At 56.0% G+C, this 14095-nt stretch overlaps 1 protein-coding gene across 1 annotated transcript in view; it reads right to left on the bottom strand.

Annotated features, from left to right (window-relative positions):
• Positions 1-12601: 12601 nt before the first annotated feature.
• LOC139257028 (pleckstrin homology domain-containing family G member 5-like) overlaps positions 12602-14095 on the bottom strand; it is a gene marked incomplete at its 5' end in the record, with an annotated part of 35274 nt that continues 33780 nt past the window's right edge. Inside the window, one exon of the mRNA XM_070874370.1 lies at positions 12602-13063. Within this exon, the coding sequence (XP_070730471.1) occupies positions 13054-13063 (10 nt within the window). The remainder of the gene's footprint in view (positions 13064-14095) is intronic.

Below are 14095 nucleotides of genomic sequence, written 5' to 3'. Positions count from 1 at the left end.
ACTCTCTCAGTGACTCCCTCACTCTCTCAGTGACTCACTCGCTCTCTCAGTGACTCACTCACTCTCTCTGTGACTCCCTCACTCTCTCAGTGACTCCCTCACTCACTCAGTGACTCACTCGCTCTCTCTGTGACTCACTCACTCTCTCTGTGACTCCCTCACTCTCTGTGACTCCCTCACTCGCTCTCTCTGTGACTCACTCGCTCTCTCTGTGACTCACTCTCTCTGTGACTCCCTCACTCACTCTCTGTGACTCACTCGCTCTCTCAGTGACTCCCTCACTCACTCACTCAGTGACTCACTCGCTCTCTCAGTGACTCACTCACTTTCTCTGTGACTCCCCCACTCCCTCTGTCACTCCCTCACTCACTCTCTCAGTGACTCACTCACTCTCTCAGTGACTCCCTCACTCACTCACTCTCTCAGTGACTCACTCACTCTCTCAGTGACTCCATCACTCACTCACTCAGTGACTCACTCGCTCTCTCAGTGACTCACTCGCTCTCTGACTCACTCACTCTCTCAGTGACTCACTCACTCTCTCTGTGACTCCCTCACTCTCTCTGTGACTCCCTCACTCACTCAGTGACTCCCTCACTCACTCACTCAGTGACTCACTCGCTCTCTCAGTGACTCACTCGCTCTCTCAGTGACTCCCCCACTCCCTCAGTGACTTCCTCACTCACTCACTCAGTGACTCACTCGCTCTCTCAGTGACTCACTCGCTCTCTCAGTGACTCACTCGCTCTCTCAGTGACTCACTCACTCTCTGTGACTCCCTCACTCACTCACTCTCTGTGACTCCCTCACTCTCTCACTCTCTCAGTGACTCCCTCACTCTCTCAGTGACTCCCTCACTCTCTCAGTGACTCACTCGCTCTCAGTGACTCACTCACTCACTCAGTGACTCACTCGCTCTCATTGACTCACTCACTCAGTGACTCACTCGCTCTCAGTGACTCACTCACTCACTCAGTGACTCACTCGCTCTCAGTGACTCACTCACTCACTCAGTGACTCACTCGCTCTCAGTGACTCACTCACTCACTCAGTGACTCACTCGCTCTCAGTGACTCACTCACTCAGTGATTCACTCGCTCTCAGTGACTCACTCACTCACTCAGTGACTCACTCGCTCTCAGTGACTCACTCACTCACTCAGTGACTCACTCACTCTCTCAGTGACTCACTCACTCTCTCAGTGACTCACTCGCTCTCTGTGACTCACTCGCTCTCTCAGTGACTCACTCACTCTCTGTGACTCTCTCAGTGACTCACTCACTCTCTCAGTGACTCACTCACTCTCTCAGTGACTCACTCGCTCTCTGTGACTCCCTCAGTGACTCACTCACTCTCTGTGACTCCCTCAGTGACTCACTCACTCTCTCAGTGACTCACTCGCTCTCTCAGTGACTCACTCGCTCTCTGTGACTCACTCGCTCTCTCAGTGACTCACTCACTCTCTGTGACTCCCTCAGTGACTCACTCACTCTCTCAGTGACTCCCTCACTCACTCACTCAGTGACTCACTCGCTCTCTCTGTGACTCACTCACTCTCTCTGTGACTCCCTCACTCTCTCAGTGACTCCCTCACTCGCTCTCTCTGTGACTCACTCGCTCTCTCTGTGACTCACTCACTCTCTCTGTGACTCCCTCACTCACTCTCTCAGTGACTCACTCGCTCTCTCAGTGACTCCCTCACTCACTCACTCAGTGACTCACTCGCTCTCTCAGTGACTCACTCACTTTCTCTGTGACTCCCCCACTCCCTCTGTCACTCCCTCACTCACTCTCTGTGACTCACTCACTCTCTCAGTGACTCCATCACTCACTCACTCAGTGACTCACTCGCTCTCTCAGTGACTCACTCGCTCTCTGACTCACTCACTCTCTCAGTGACTCACTCACTCTCTCTGTGACTCCCTCACTCTCTCTGTGACTCCCTCACTCACTCAGTGACTCCCTCACTCACTCAGTGACTCACTCGCTCTCTCAGTGACTCACTCGCTCTCTCTGTGACTCCCCCACTCCCTCAGTGACTTCCTCACTCACTCACTCAGTGACTCACTTGCTCTCTCAGTGACTCACTCGCTCTCTCAGTGACTCACTCGCTCTCTCAGTGACTCACTCACTCTCTCAGTGACTCCCTCACTCACTCACTCTCTGTGACTCCCTCACTCTCTCACTCTCTCAGTGACTCCCTCACTCTCTCAGTGACTCCCTCACTCTCTCACTGACTCACTCGCTCTCTCAGTGACTCACTCGCTCTCTCAGTGACTCACTCACTCTCTCAGTGACTCCCTCACTCACTCACTCAGTGACTCACTCGCTCTCTCTGTGACTCACTCGCTCTCTCTGTGACTCACTCACTCTCTCTGTGACTCCCTCACTCACTCTCTGTGACTCCCTCACTCTCTCAGTGACTCCCTCACTCACTCACTCAGTGACTCACTCGCACTCTCAGTGACTCACTCACTTTCTCTGTGACTCCCCCACTCCCTCTGTCACTCCCTCACTCACTCTCTGTGACTCACTCACTCTCTCAGTGACTCCCTCACTCACTCACTCTCTGTGACTCCCTCACTCTCTCAGTGACTCACTCACTCTCTCAGTGACTCCATCACTCACTCACTCAGTGACTCACTCGCTCTCTCAGTGACTCACTCGCTCTCTGACTCACTCACTCTCTCAGTGACTCACTCACTCTCTCTGTGACTCCCTCACTCTCTCTGTGACTCCCTCACTCTCTCTGTGACTCCCTCACTCACTCAGTGACTCCCTCACTCACTCACTCAGTGACTCACTCGCTCTCTCAGTGACTCACTCGCTCTCTCTGTGACTCCCCCACTCCCTCAGTGACTTCCTCACTCACTCACTCAGTGACTCACTCGCTCTCTCAGTGACTCACTCGCTCTCTCAGTGACTCACTCACTCTCTCAGTGACTCCCTCACTCACTCACTCTCAGTGACTCCCTCACTCTCTGTGACTCACTCGCTCTCTGTGACTCACTCACTCTCTCTGTGACTCCCTCACTCTCTCAGTGACTCCCTCACTCACTCACTCAGTGACTCACTCGCTCTCTCTGTGACTCACTCACTCTCTCAGTGACTCCCTCACTCACTCACTCAGTGACTCACTCGCTCTCTCTGTGACTCACTCACTCTCTGTGACTCCCTCACTCACTCACTCAGTGACTCACTCGCTCTCTCTGTGACTCACTCGCTCTCTCTGTGACTCACTCACTCTCTCTGTGACTCCCTCACTCACTCTCTCAGTGACTCACTCACTCTCTCTGTGACTCACTCGCTCTCTCTGTGACTCACTCACTCTCTCTGTGACTCCCTCACTCACTCTCTCAGTGACTCACTCGCTCTCTCAGTGACTCCCTCACTCACTCACTCTCTGTGACTCACTCACTCTCTCAGTGACTCCATCACTCACTCACTCAGTGACTCACTCGCTCTCTCAGTGACTCACTCGCTCTCTGACTCACTCACTCTCTCAGTGACTCACTCACTCTCTCTGTGACTCCCTCACTCTCTCTGTGACTCCCTCACTCACTCAGTGACTCCCTCACTCACTCAGTGACTCACTCGCTCTCTCAGTGACTCACTCGCTCTCTCTGTGACTCCCCCACTCCCTCAGTGACTTCCTCACTCACTCACTCAGTGACTCACTTGCTCTCTCAGTGACTCACTCGCTCTCTCAGTGACTCACTCGCTCTCTCAGTGACTCACTCACTCTCTCAGTGACTCCCTCACTCACTCACTCTCTGTGACTCCCTCACTCTCTCACTCTCTCAGTGACTCCCTCACTCTCTCAGTGACTCCCTCACTCTCTCACTGACTCACTCGCTCTCTCAGTGACTCACTCGCTCTCTCAGTGACTCACTCACTCTCTGTGACTCCCTCACTCACTCACTCAGTGACTCACTCGCTCTCTCTGTGACTCACTCGCTCTCTCTGTGACTCACTCACTCTCTCTGTGACTCCCTCACTCACTCTCTGTGACTCCCTCACTCTCTCAGTGACTCCCTCACTCACTCAGTGACTCACTCGCACTCTCAGTGACTCACTCACTTTCTCTGTGACTCCCCCACTCCCTCTGTCACTCCCTCACTCACTCTCTGTGACTCACTCACTCTCTCAGTGACTCCCTCACTCACTCACTCTCTGTGACTCCCTCACTCTCTCAGTGACTCACTCACTCTCTCAGTGACTCCATCACTCACTCACTCAGTGACTCACTCGCTCTCTCAGTGACTCACTCGCTCTCTGACTCACTCACTCTCTCAGTGACTCACTCACTCTCTCTGTGACTCCCTCACTCTCTCTGTGACTCCCTCACTCTCTCTGTGACTCCCTCACTCACTCAGTGACTCCCTCACTCACTCACTCAGTGACTCACTCGCTCTCTCAGTGACTCACTCGCTCTCTCTGTGACTCCCCCACTCCCTCAGTGACTTCCTCACTCACTCACTCAGTGACTCACTCGCTCTCTCAGTGACTCACTCGCTCTCTCAGTGACTCACTCACTCTCTCAGTGACTCCCTCACTCACTCACTCTCAGTGACTCCCTCACTCTCTGTGACTCACTCGCTCTCTGTGACTCACTCACTCTCTCTGTGACTCCCTCACTCTCTCAGTGACTCCCTCACTCACTCACTCAGTGACTCACTCGCTCTCTCTGTGACTCACTCACTCTCTCAGTGACTCCCTCACTCACTCACTCAGTGACTCACTCGCTCTCTCTGTGACTCACTCACTCTCTGTGACTCCCTCACTCACTCACTCAGTGACTCACTCGCTCTCTCTGTGACTCACTCGCTCTCTCTGTGACTCACTCACTCTCTCTGTGACTCCCTCACTCACTCTCTCAGTGACTCACTCACTCTCTCTGTGACTCACTCGCTCTCTCTGTGACTCACTCACTCTCTCTGTGACTCCCTCACTCACTCTCTCAGTGACTCACTCGCTCTCTCAGTGACTCCCTCACTCACTCACTCTCTGTGACTCCCTCACTCTCTCACTCTCTCAGTGACTCACTCACTCTCTCTGTGACTCCCTCACTCTCTCTGTGACTCCCTCACTCACTCAGTGACTCCCTCACTCACTCACTCAGTGACTCACTCGCTCTCTCTGTGACTCCCCCACTCCCTCTGTCACTCCCTCACTCACTCACTCAGTGACTCCCTCACTCACTCATTCAGTGACTCACTCGCTCTCTCAGTGACTCACTCGCTCTCTCAGTGACTCACTCGCTCTCTCAGTGACTCACTCACTCTCTGTGACTCCCTCACTCCCTCAGTGACTTCCTCACTCACTCACTCAGTGACTCACTCGCTCTCTCAGTGACTCACTCGCTCTCTCAGTGACTCACTCACTCTCTCAGTGACTCCCTCACTCACTCACTCTCTGTGACTCCCTCACTCTCTCACTCTCTCAGTGACTCACTCGCTCTCTCAGTGACTCACTCACTCTCTCAGTGACTCCCTCACTCACTCACTCTCTGTGACTCCCTCACTCTCTCACTCTCTCAGTGACTCCCTCACTCTCTCAGTGACTCACTCGCTCTCTCAGTGACTCCCCCACTCCCTCAGTCACTCCCTCACTCGCTCTCTCTGTGACTCCCCCACTCCCTCAGTAACTCACTCACTCTCTCTGTGACTCCCCCACTCCCTCAGTCACTCCCTCACTCACTCTCTGTGACTCCCCCACTCCCTCAGTCACTCCCTCACTCACTCTCTCAGTGACTCCCCCACTCCCTCAGTCACTCCCTCACTCGCTCTCTCTGTGACTCCCCCACTCCCTCAGTCACTCCCTCACTCACTCTCTCTGTGACTCCCCCACTCCCTCAGTCACTCCCTCACTCACTCTCTCTGTGACTCCCCCACTCCCTCAGTCACTCCCTCACTCACTCTCTCAGTGACTCACTCGCTCTCTCTGTGACTCCCCCACTCCCTCAGTCACTCCCTCACTCGCTCTCTCTGTGACTCCCCCACTCCCTCAGTAACTCCCTCACTCTCTCTGTGACTCCCCCACTCCCTCAGTCACTCCCTCACTCTCTCTGTGACTCCCCCACTCCCTCAGTCACTCACTCGCTCTCTCTGTGACTCCCCCACTCCCTCAGTAACTCACTCGCTCTCTCTGTGACTCCCCCACTCCCTCAGTCACTCCCTCACTCGCTCTCTCTGTGACTCCCCCACTCCCTCAGTAACTCACTCGCTCTCTCTGTGACTCCCCCACTCCCTCAGTCACTCCCTCACTCCCTCTCTCTGTGACTCCCCCACTCCCTCAGTAACTCCCTCGCTCGCTCTGTGACTCCCCCACTCCCTCAGTCACTCACTCACTCTCTCTGTGACTCCCCCACTCCCTCAGTAACTCCCTCGCTCGCTCTGTGACTCCCCCACTCCCTCAGTCACTCACTCACTCTCTCTGTGACTCCCCCACTCCCTCAGTAACTCCCTCGCTCTCTCTGTGACTCCCCCACTCCCTCAGTCACTCCCTCACCCGCTCGCTCTGTGACTCCCCCACTCCCTCAGTCACTCACTCGCTCTCTCTGTGACTCCCCCACTCCCTCAGTCACTCCCTCACTCACTCTCTCTGTGACTCCCCCACTCCCTCAGTCACTCACTCGCTCTCTCTGTGACTCCCCCACTCCCTCAGTCACTCCCTCACTCCGGGTAACTTGGCTCAGTTTCATGCAGCAGTTTCATTCTGACTCACCAGCACCGCCAGCAGCAACAGGCGTCTCCTCATCCTCCCGGGACTGGCGGCCAGCTCTCCCGGTCTCTCCCCCGGCTCTCTGCCCCTCACCCGCTGCCCGGGGGGAGCGGCCGCCCCATGGCGGAGCCGCCCAGACACTGGGGCCGCTGCTCCGGCCGCAATTGCCCCTCCTGCGTCGGTCGCTCCGGTAAAAATCCCTGGCTCTTGCGGTGAATTTGCAGCCTGGCGGATCCGAGCCGCCCCACCGACAGTCCTCCCTTTGTCTTTCCCCCCCCTCCTCCGCCTCCTCCCCCCCCCCCCGCACTTACGTCCGATTTTCCCCCCCCCGCCACTCCTCCTCCTCCTTACGCCCGCATTTTCTGCTCCCCAATGCCCCAGTAGCCCTCACACTCCGCCGCTCGGGCAACAGAGCAGGAAATGAATCGGCAGAGAGCGAGAGAGAGAGACGTGCGGAGGCTGGGCGGCTGAAGGTTAACCCTTCAACACACCTCAAACAAGACCAGAACCACTGCAAGTACAGCAGCAATTTGCACACCCAAAATTTGGGGGAGGTGATGAGACCCCCAAAGTCTGGGGGGAGGGGGTGAGGGGTTCCACAGTCCTCACCCACCTCCTCCCAGTTACAGACCCTGTTCCCTATCGGAGGGGGATTAACCCTCTCACCCACCTCCTCCCAGTTACAGACCCTGTTCCCTATCGGAGGGGGATTAACCCTCTCACCCACCTCCTCCCAGTTACAGACCCTGTTCCCTATCGGAGGGGGATTAACCCTCTCACCCACCTCCTCCCAGTTACAGACCCTGTTCCCTATTGGAGGGGGATTAACCCTCTCGTCCACCTCCTCCCAGTTACAGACCCTGTTCCCTATCGGAGGGGGATTAACCCTCTCACCCACCTCCTCCCAGTTACAGACCCTGTTCCCTATCGGAGGGGGATTAACCCTCTCACCCACCTCCTCCCAGTTACAGACCCTGTTCCCTATCGGAGGGGGATTAACCCTCTCACCCACCTCCTCCCAGTTACAGACCCTGTTCCCTATCGGAGGGGGATTAACCCTCTCACCCACCTCCTCCCAGTTACAGACACTGTTCCCTATCGGAGGGGGATTAACCCTCTCGCCCACCTCCTCCCAGTTACAGACCCTGTTCCCTATCGGAGGGGGATTAACCCTCTCGCCCACCTCCTCCCAGTTACAGACCCTGTTCCCTATCGGAGGGGGATTAACCCTCTCACCCACATCCTCCCAGTTACAGACCCTGTTCCCTATCGGAGGGGGATTAACCCTCTCGCCCACCTCCTCCCAGTTACAGCCTGTTCCCTATCGGAGGGGGATTAACCCTCTCGCCCACCTCCTCCCAGTTACAGACCCTGTTCCCTATCGGAGGGGGATTAACCCTCTCACCCACCTCCCAGTTACAGACCCTGTTCCCTATCGGAGGGGGATTAACCCTCTCACCCACCTCCCAGTTACAGACCCTGTTCCCTATCGGAGGGGGATTAACCCTCTCACCCACCTCCTCCCAGTTACAGACCCTGTTCCCTATCGGAGGGGGATTAACCCTCTCACCCACCTCCTCCCAGTTACAGACCCTGTTCCCTATCGGAGGGGGATTAACCCTCTCACCCACCTCCTCCCAGTTACAGACCCTGTTCCCTATCGGAGGGGGATTAACTCTCTCACCCACCTCCTCCCAGTTACAGACCCTGTTCCCTATCGGAGGGGGATTAACCCTCTCACCCACCTCCTCCCAGTTACAGACCCTGTTCCCTATTGGAGGGGGATTAACCCTCTCGCCCACCTCCTCCCAGTTACAGACCCTGTTCCCTATCGGAGGGGGATTAACCCTCTCACCCACCTCCTCCCAGTTACAGACCCTGTTCCCTATCGGAGGGGGATTAACCCTCTCACCCACCTCCTCCCAGTTACAGACCCTGTTCCCTATCGGAGGGGGATTAACTCTCTCACCCACCTCCTCCCAGTTACAGACCCTGTTCCCTATCGGAGGGGGATTAACCCTCTCACCCACCTCCTCCCAGTTACAGACCCTGTTCCCTATCGGAGGGGGATTAACCCTCTCACCCACCTCCTCCCAGTTACACACCCTGTTCCCTATCGGAGGGGGATTAACCCCCTCACCCACCTCCTCCCAGTTACAGACCCTGTTCCCTATCGGAGGGGGATTAACCCTCTCACCCACCTCCTCCCAGTTACAGACCCTGTTCCCTATTGGAGGGGGATTAACCCTCTCACCCACCTCCTCCCAGTTACAGATCCTGTTCGCTATCGGAGGGGGATTAACCCTCTCGCCCACCTCCTCCCAGTTTCAGCGAGGAAGTCTCCAAAACATACCAGATGGTAGACATGTTGATTTTAATAGACATAAATCCTGATACAATATATACAAAGAGCTGTGAAATGGAGTATCTCAGCGTAATTGTTCCGTTGCAGCTGAATCTGGGGCAAAGTGGTTCCATTAATCCTCACCAGGTTAACCGTGAGGTCGGGACTGGACCTGATCGGATATTATCAGGGTCCGTCAGAGATTGTCAGTGTAATGTCTGCCCCCGTGAGGATGCTCAAAGGTTGGTTGAGCTGTTGAGTTGGGAGTGTCTGAGCCAATCACGTGACGTTTCACAAGACTCAATAAAACCCCGACCAGTTGGGGTTCGGGGGATGAGGTATGCAGTCGTGAGCTCGGTGGATGAACTGGCAATGTGTGTAGTGTTGAACCTTTTGCGAATAAACCAACTTGTTCTTAATAGCGATGTGTCGCTCTGAATTGTCAAGCAAAGAACCCAGGAAGGAAATACGTTACAAAATGGCGATGAAGGTTGGATTTCTTCATGAAGAAATCGTTGCTGGAATCTCCCTTGCTGAGAAGGCAAGGAGCTATATCGGTAGTGTGAGTCCTGCATGAGAGTCTGGTGGTACCATTGTTTTTGTTGCTAAGTACTGGACAGTGTTGAACCGACAAAGAGAGCTTGTGGAAAGCCATTTAGAGTCTTTGAAAAGCAGCCAGAGACAATCTTGCTCTCTCGTACGGTTGTAGCAAACGTCAATATCCATGTTGGGTATCCAGACCAAGGGTGTAACAGCGTGGATAACGTGCAAATTCCCCTCTGAGGGCAGTGCTCGATGATGTGCTCAAGGGTCTGATTAGTCACATGATGGAGGATGCTTCAGTCTTCCACCTCATCATCATAGGCAGTCCCTCGAAATCGAGGAAGACTTGCTTCCACTCTAACAGTGAGTCCTCAGGTGACTGAACCGTCCAATACAGGAGCCACAGTCCCTGTCACAGGTGGGACAGACAGTGGTTGAGGGAAGGGGAGGGTGGGACTGGTTTGCCGCACGCTCCTTCCGCTGCCTGCGCTTGGTCTCTGCACGCTCTCGGCGACGAGACTCGAGGTGCTCAGCGCCCTCCCGGATGCACTTCCTCCACTTAGGGGCGGACTGGTCTTTGGGCCCAGGGACTCCCAGGTGTCGGTGGGGATGTTGCACTTTATCAGGGAGGGGGTGTCCCTTGTAACGTTTCCTCTGCCCACCTGGGGCTCGCTTGCCGTGTAGGAGTTCCGAGTGGAGCGCTTGCTTTGGGAGTCTCGTGTCTGGGGGGCGTGCGGACAATGTGGCCCCGCCCAGCGGAGCTGGTCGAGTGTGGTCAGTGCTTCGATGCTGGGGATGTTGGGCCTGGTCGAGGACGCTAACGTTGGTGCGTCTGTCCTCCCGGGGGATTTGTTGGATCTTGCGGAGACATCGTTGGTGGTATTTCTCCAGCGACTTGAGGTGTCTGCTGTACATGGTCCATGTCTCTGAGCCATACAGGAGGGCGGGTATCACTACAGCCCTGTAGACCATGAGCTGGGGGTGAGATACCTACTGTACATGGTCCATGTCTCTGGGCCATACAGGAGGGCGGGTATCACTACAGCCCTGTAGACCATGAGCTGGGGGTGAGATACCTACTGTACATGGTCCATGTCTCTGGGCCATACAGGAGGGCGGGTATCACTACAGCCCTGTAGACCATGAGCTGGGGGTGAGATACCTACTGTACATGGTCCATGTCTCTGGGCCATACAGGAGGGCGGGTATCACTACAGCCCTGTAGACCATGAGCTGGGGGTGAGATACCTACTGTACATGGTCCATGTCTCTGAGCCATACAGGAGGGCGGGTATCACTACAGCCCTGTAGACCATGAGCTGGGGGTGAGATACCTACTGCACATGGTCCATGTCTCTGAGCCATACAGGAGGGCGGGTATCACTACAGCCCTGTAGACCATGAGCTGGGGGTGAGATACCTACTGCACATGGTCCATGTCTCTGAGCCATACAGGAGGGCGGGTATCACTACAGCCCTGTAGACCATGAGCTCGGTGATGGATTTGAGGGTCTGGTCTTCGAACACTCTGTTCCTCAGGCGGCCGAAGGCTGCACTGGCGCACTCGTCGCCAATGTCTGCCCTTGCCGATAGGAGGCTCCTGGAGCACTGGACCAAGACTTTGCTCAGCTAAGCCCGTGTGCTAGCTGGCTTGCAACGGCCACCCCACGTTGGAAGAACTCACGCACAGGCATCTTCCGCCATTCAATCTTCCACCTATGGAGAAGGTTGCAGCATTGGGCGTGGCTGGTTGTGAGGTGGTTTGATGGTTGTCCACAGTTTGCGAGACAAGGTTTAATCTTGCAGGTTGCCGTGTGGGGTCCTCGCTCAGGGTTCCATTGCGTGTGCCGCAGTTGCGCCCAAGCTTTTTTGCCGTCGGTCGCTTTGCGACGGGCTGCTGGGAGGTTGTTCAGGTCGGCCTGGATCGACGTGCCTTCGCTGGAGTAGCGGCTGGCTCCTCTGGAGACACATTCGTGGCGGAGGTGTGGTGGGGCGATGTTTGCGGCCAAGGGGGAGCCAAGGAATCGGTGTTGATTCAAGCGCAGCGGGGGGGGAGGGGAGGAATCGAGGGGAGGAGGGGGAGGGAGAGTCGGGGGTGGGTTGTCTTCGAGTCATTACGGCACAGAAGGATGGCCATTCTGCCCGTCGAGTCCATGCGCCTCTCTGTACAGCAATCCAGTCAGTCCCATTTCCCCCCACTCCCGCTCTGTCCCCGGAGAGTTTATTTCCCGCAGCTATTTCCCATCCGATTTCCTTTCGAAATCATCCGTCGTCTCTTCGCTTCCACCAGTCTGGTCGGCAGTGAGTTGCAGGCCACCACCACCCGCTCCGTGTCTCCCGCCCGTAACCTTCAATCTGTGTCAGCCGAGGCTCAGTGTGCCCGAGAGCAGCTCGTCTCCGGGTCAGAAGGTGGTGTGTTCAAGTCCCACTGCAGGGGCCTGAGCACATTAATCTAGGCCGACACTCCCAGGGCAGGGCTGAGGGAGCGCCGCACTGTCGGAGGGGCAGTACTGAGGGAGTGCCGCACTGTCGGAGGGGCAGTACTGAGGGAGCGCCGTACTGCGCTGTCAGAGGGGCAGTGCTGAGGGAGTGCCGTACTGTCGGAGGGGCAGTACTGAGGGAGTGCCGCACTGTCGGAGGGGCAGTGCTGAGGGAGCGCCGTACTGTCGGAGGGGCAGTGCTGAGGGAGTGCCGCACTGTCGGAGGGGCAGTGCTGAGGGAGCGCCGCACTGTCGGAGGGGCAGTACTGAGGGAGTGCCGCACTGTCGGAGGGGCAGTACTGAGGGAGTGCCGCACTGTCGGAGGGGCAGTACTGAGGGAGCGCCGCACTGTCGGAGGGGCAGTGCTGAGGGAGTGCCGTACTGTCGGAGGGACAGTACTGAGGGAGTGCCGTACTGTCGGAGGGACAGTACTGAGGGAGTGCCGTACTGTCTGAGGGGCAGTGCTGAGGGAGCGCCGCACTGTCGGAGGGGCAGTACTGAGGGAGTGCCGTACTGTTGGAGGGGCAGTACTGAGGGAGTGCCGTACTGTCGGAGGGACAGTACTGAGGGAGTGCCGTACTGTCGGAGGGACAGTACTGAGGGAGCGCTGTACTGTCGGAGGTGCCATACTCCAATTAAACCGAGGCCCCGTCTGCCCTCTCGGGTGGATGTAAAAGACACCATGGCCACTATTTGGAAGAAGCGCGGGGGGAGTTCTCCCCGTTGTCCTGGGGCCAATATTTATCCCTCGATCAACATCACAAAAACAGATGATCTGGGTCATTATCACATCGCTGTGTGTGGGAGCTTGCTGTGCGCAAATTGGCGAGTGTGGGGGAGAGTGAGTCACCGACGTCATGGTGGGTCGGATTGAAACTTGCCCCAGAGTCGGGATCCAGTGCCGGTTCCACGAATTTCCATCCGCAATCCACCTTTAACCGCTCCGGCAATTGTCGATTAACATTAAACCTCCCTGTGGAGAGATGCAAGATAAATTGTCCGAGTACCAAATTGACAATCGGGGGGAAAAATGTCGGTTGCTGGGAATCACCCGCCTCTTCCTCCTCGCGAGCCGATTGTCTCTCAATCATGTCCCCCTCCGCCTCCGGCAATCTGGTACCTCGTCCCATGGGCAGTGGTGGTGGGGGCGGGGTGCTGTTCTCCATTCGTGAGCCCAAGACAGGGGTCACTGGACAGGGATCAGGAGAAGGAACCCGGGCGGATTCACCCCTCCCCCCTTCCGAACCGAGGGGTGACTTGTAGAGGGAGCTTTACTCTGTATCTAACCCCGTGCTGTACCTGCCCTGGGAGTGTTTGATGGGACAGTGCAGAGGGAGCTTTACTCTGTATCTAACCCCCTGTACCTGCCCTGGGAGTGTTTGATGGGACAGTGTAGAGGGAGCTTTACTCTGTATCTAACCCCCTGTACCTGTCCTGGGAGTGTTTGATGGGACAGTGTAGAGGGAGCTTTACTCTGTATCTAACCCACTGTACCTGCCCTGGGAGTGTTTGATGGGACAGTGCAGAGGGAGCTTTACTCTGTATCTAACCCCCTGTACCTGCCCTGGGAGTGTTTGATGGGACAGTGTAGAGGGAGCTTTACTCTGTATCTAACCCCCTGTACCTGTCCTGGGAGTGTTTGATGGGACAGTGTAGAGGGAGCTTTACTCTGTATCTAACCCCCTGTACCTGCCCTGGGAGTGTTTGATGGGACAGTGCAGAGGGAGCTTTACTCTGTATCTAACCCCCTGTACCTGCCCTGGGAGTGTTTGATGGGACAGTGTAGAGGGAGCTTTACTCTGTATCTAACCCCCTGTACTTGCCCTGGGAGTGTTTGATGGGACAGTGTAGAGGGAGCTTTACTCTGTATCTAACCCCGTGCTGTACCTGCCCTGGGAGTATTTGATGGGACAGTGTAGAGGGAGCTTTACTCTGTATCTAACCCCCTGTACCTGTCTTGGGAGTGTTTGATGGGACAGTGTAGAGGGAGCTTCACTCTGTATCT

This window comes from Pristiophorus japonicus, unplaced genomic scaffold, assembly GCF_044704955.1.
Source record: "Pristiophorus japonicus isolate sPriJap1 unplaced genomic scaffold, sPriJap1.hap1 HAP1_SCAFFOLD_795, whole genome shotgun sequence".
In the NCBI taxonomy this organism is placed as follows: domain Eukaryota; kingdom Metazoa; phylum Chordata; class Chondrichthyes; family Pristiophoridae; genus Pristiophorus; species Pristiophorus japonicus.
Note: the sequence above shows the minus strand (reverse complement) of the source record. Positions and strands in the feature narration are given on the sequence as shown.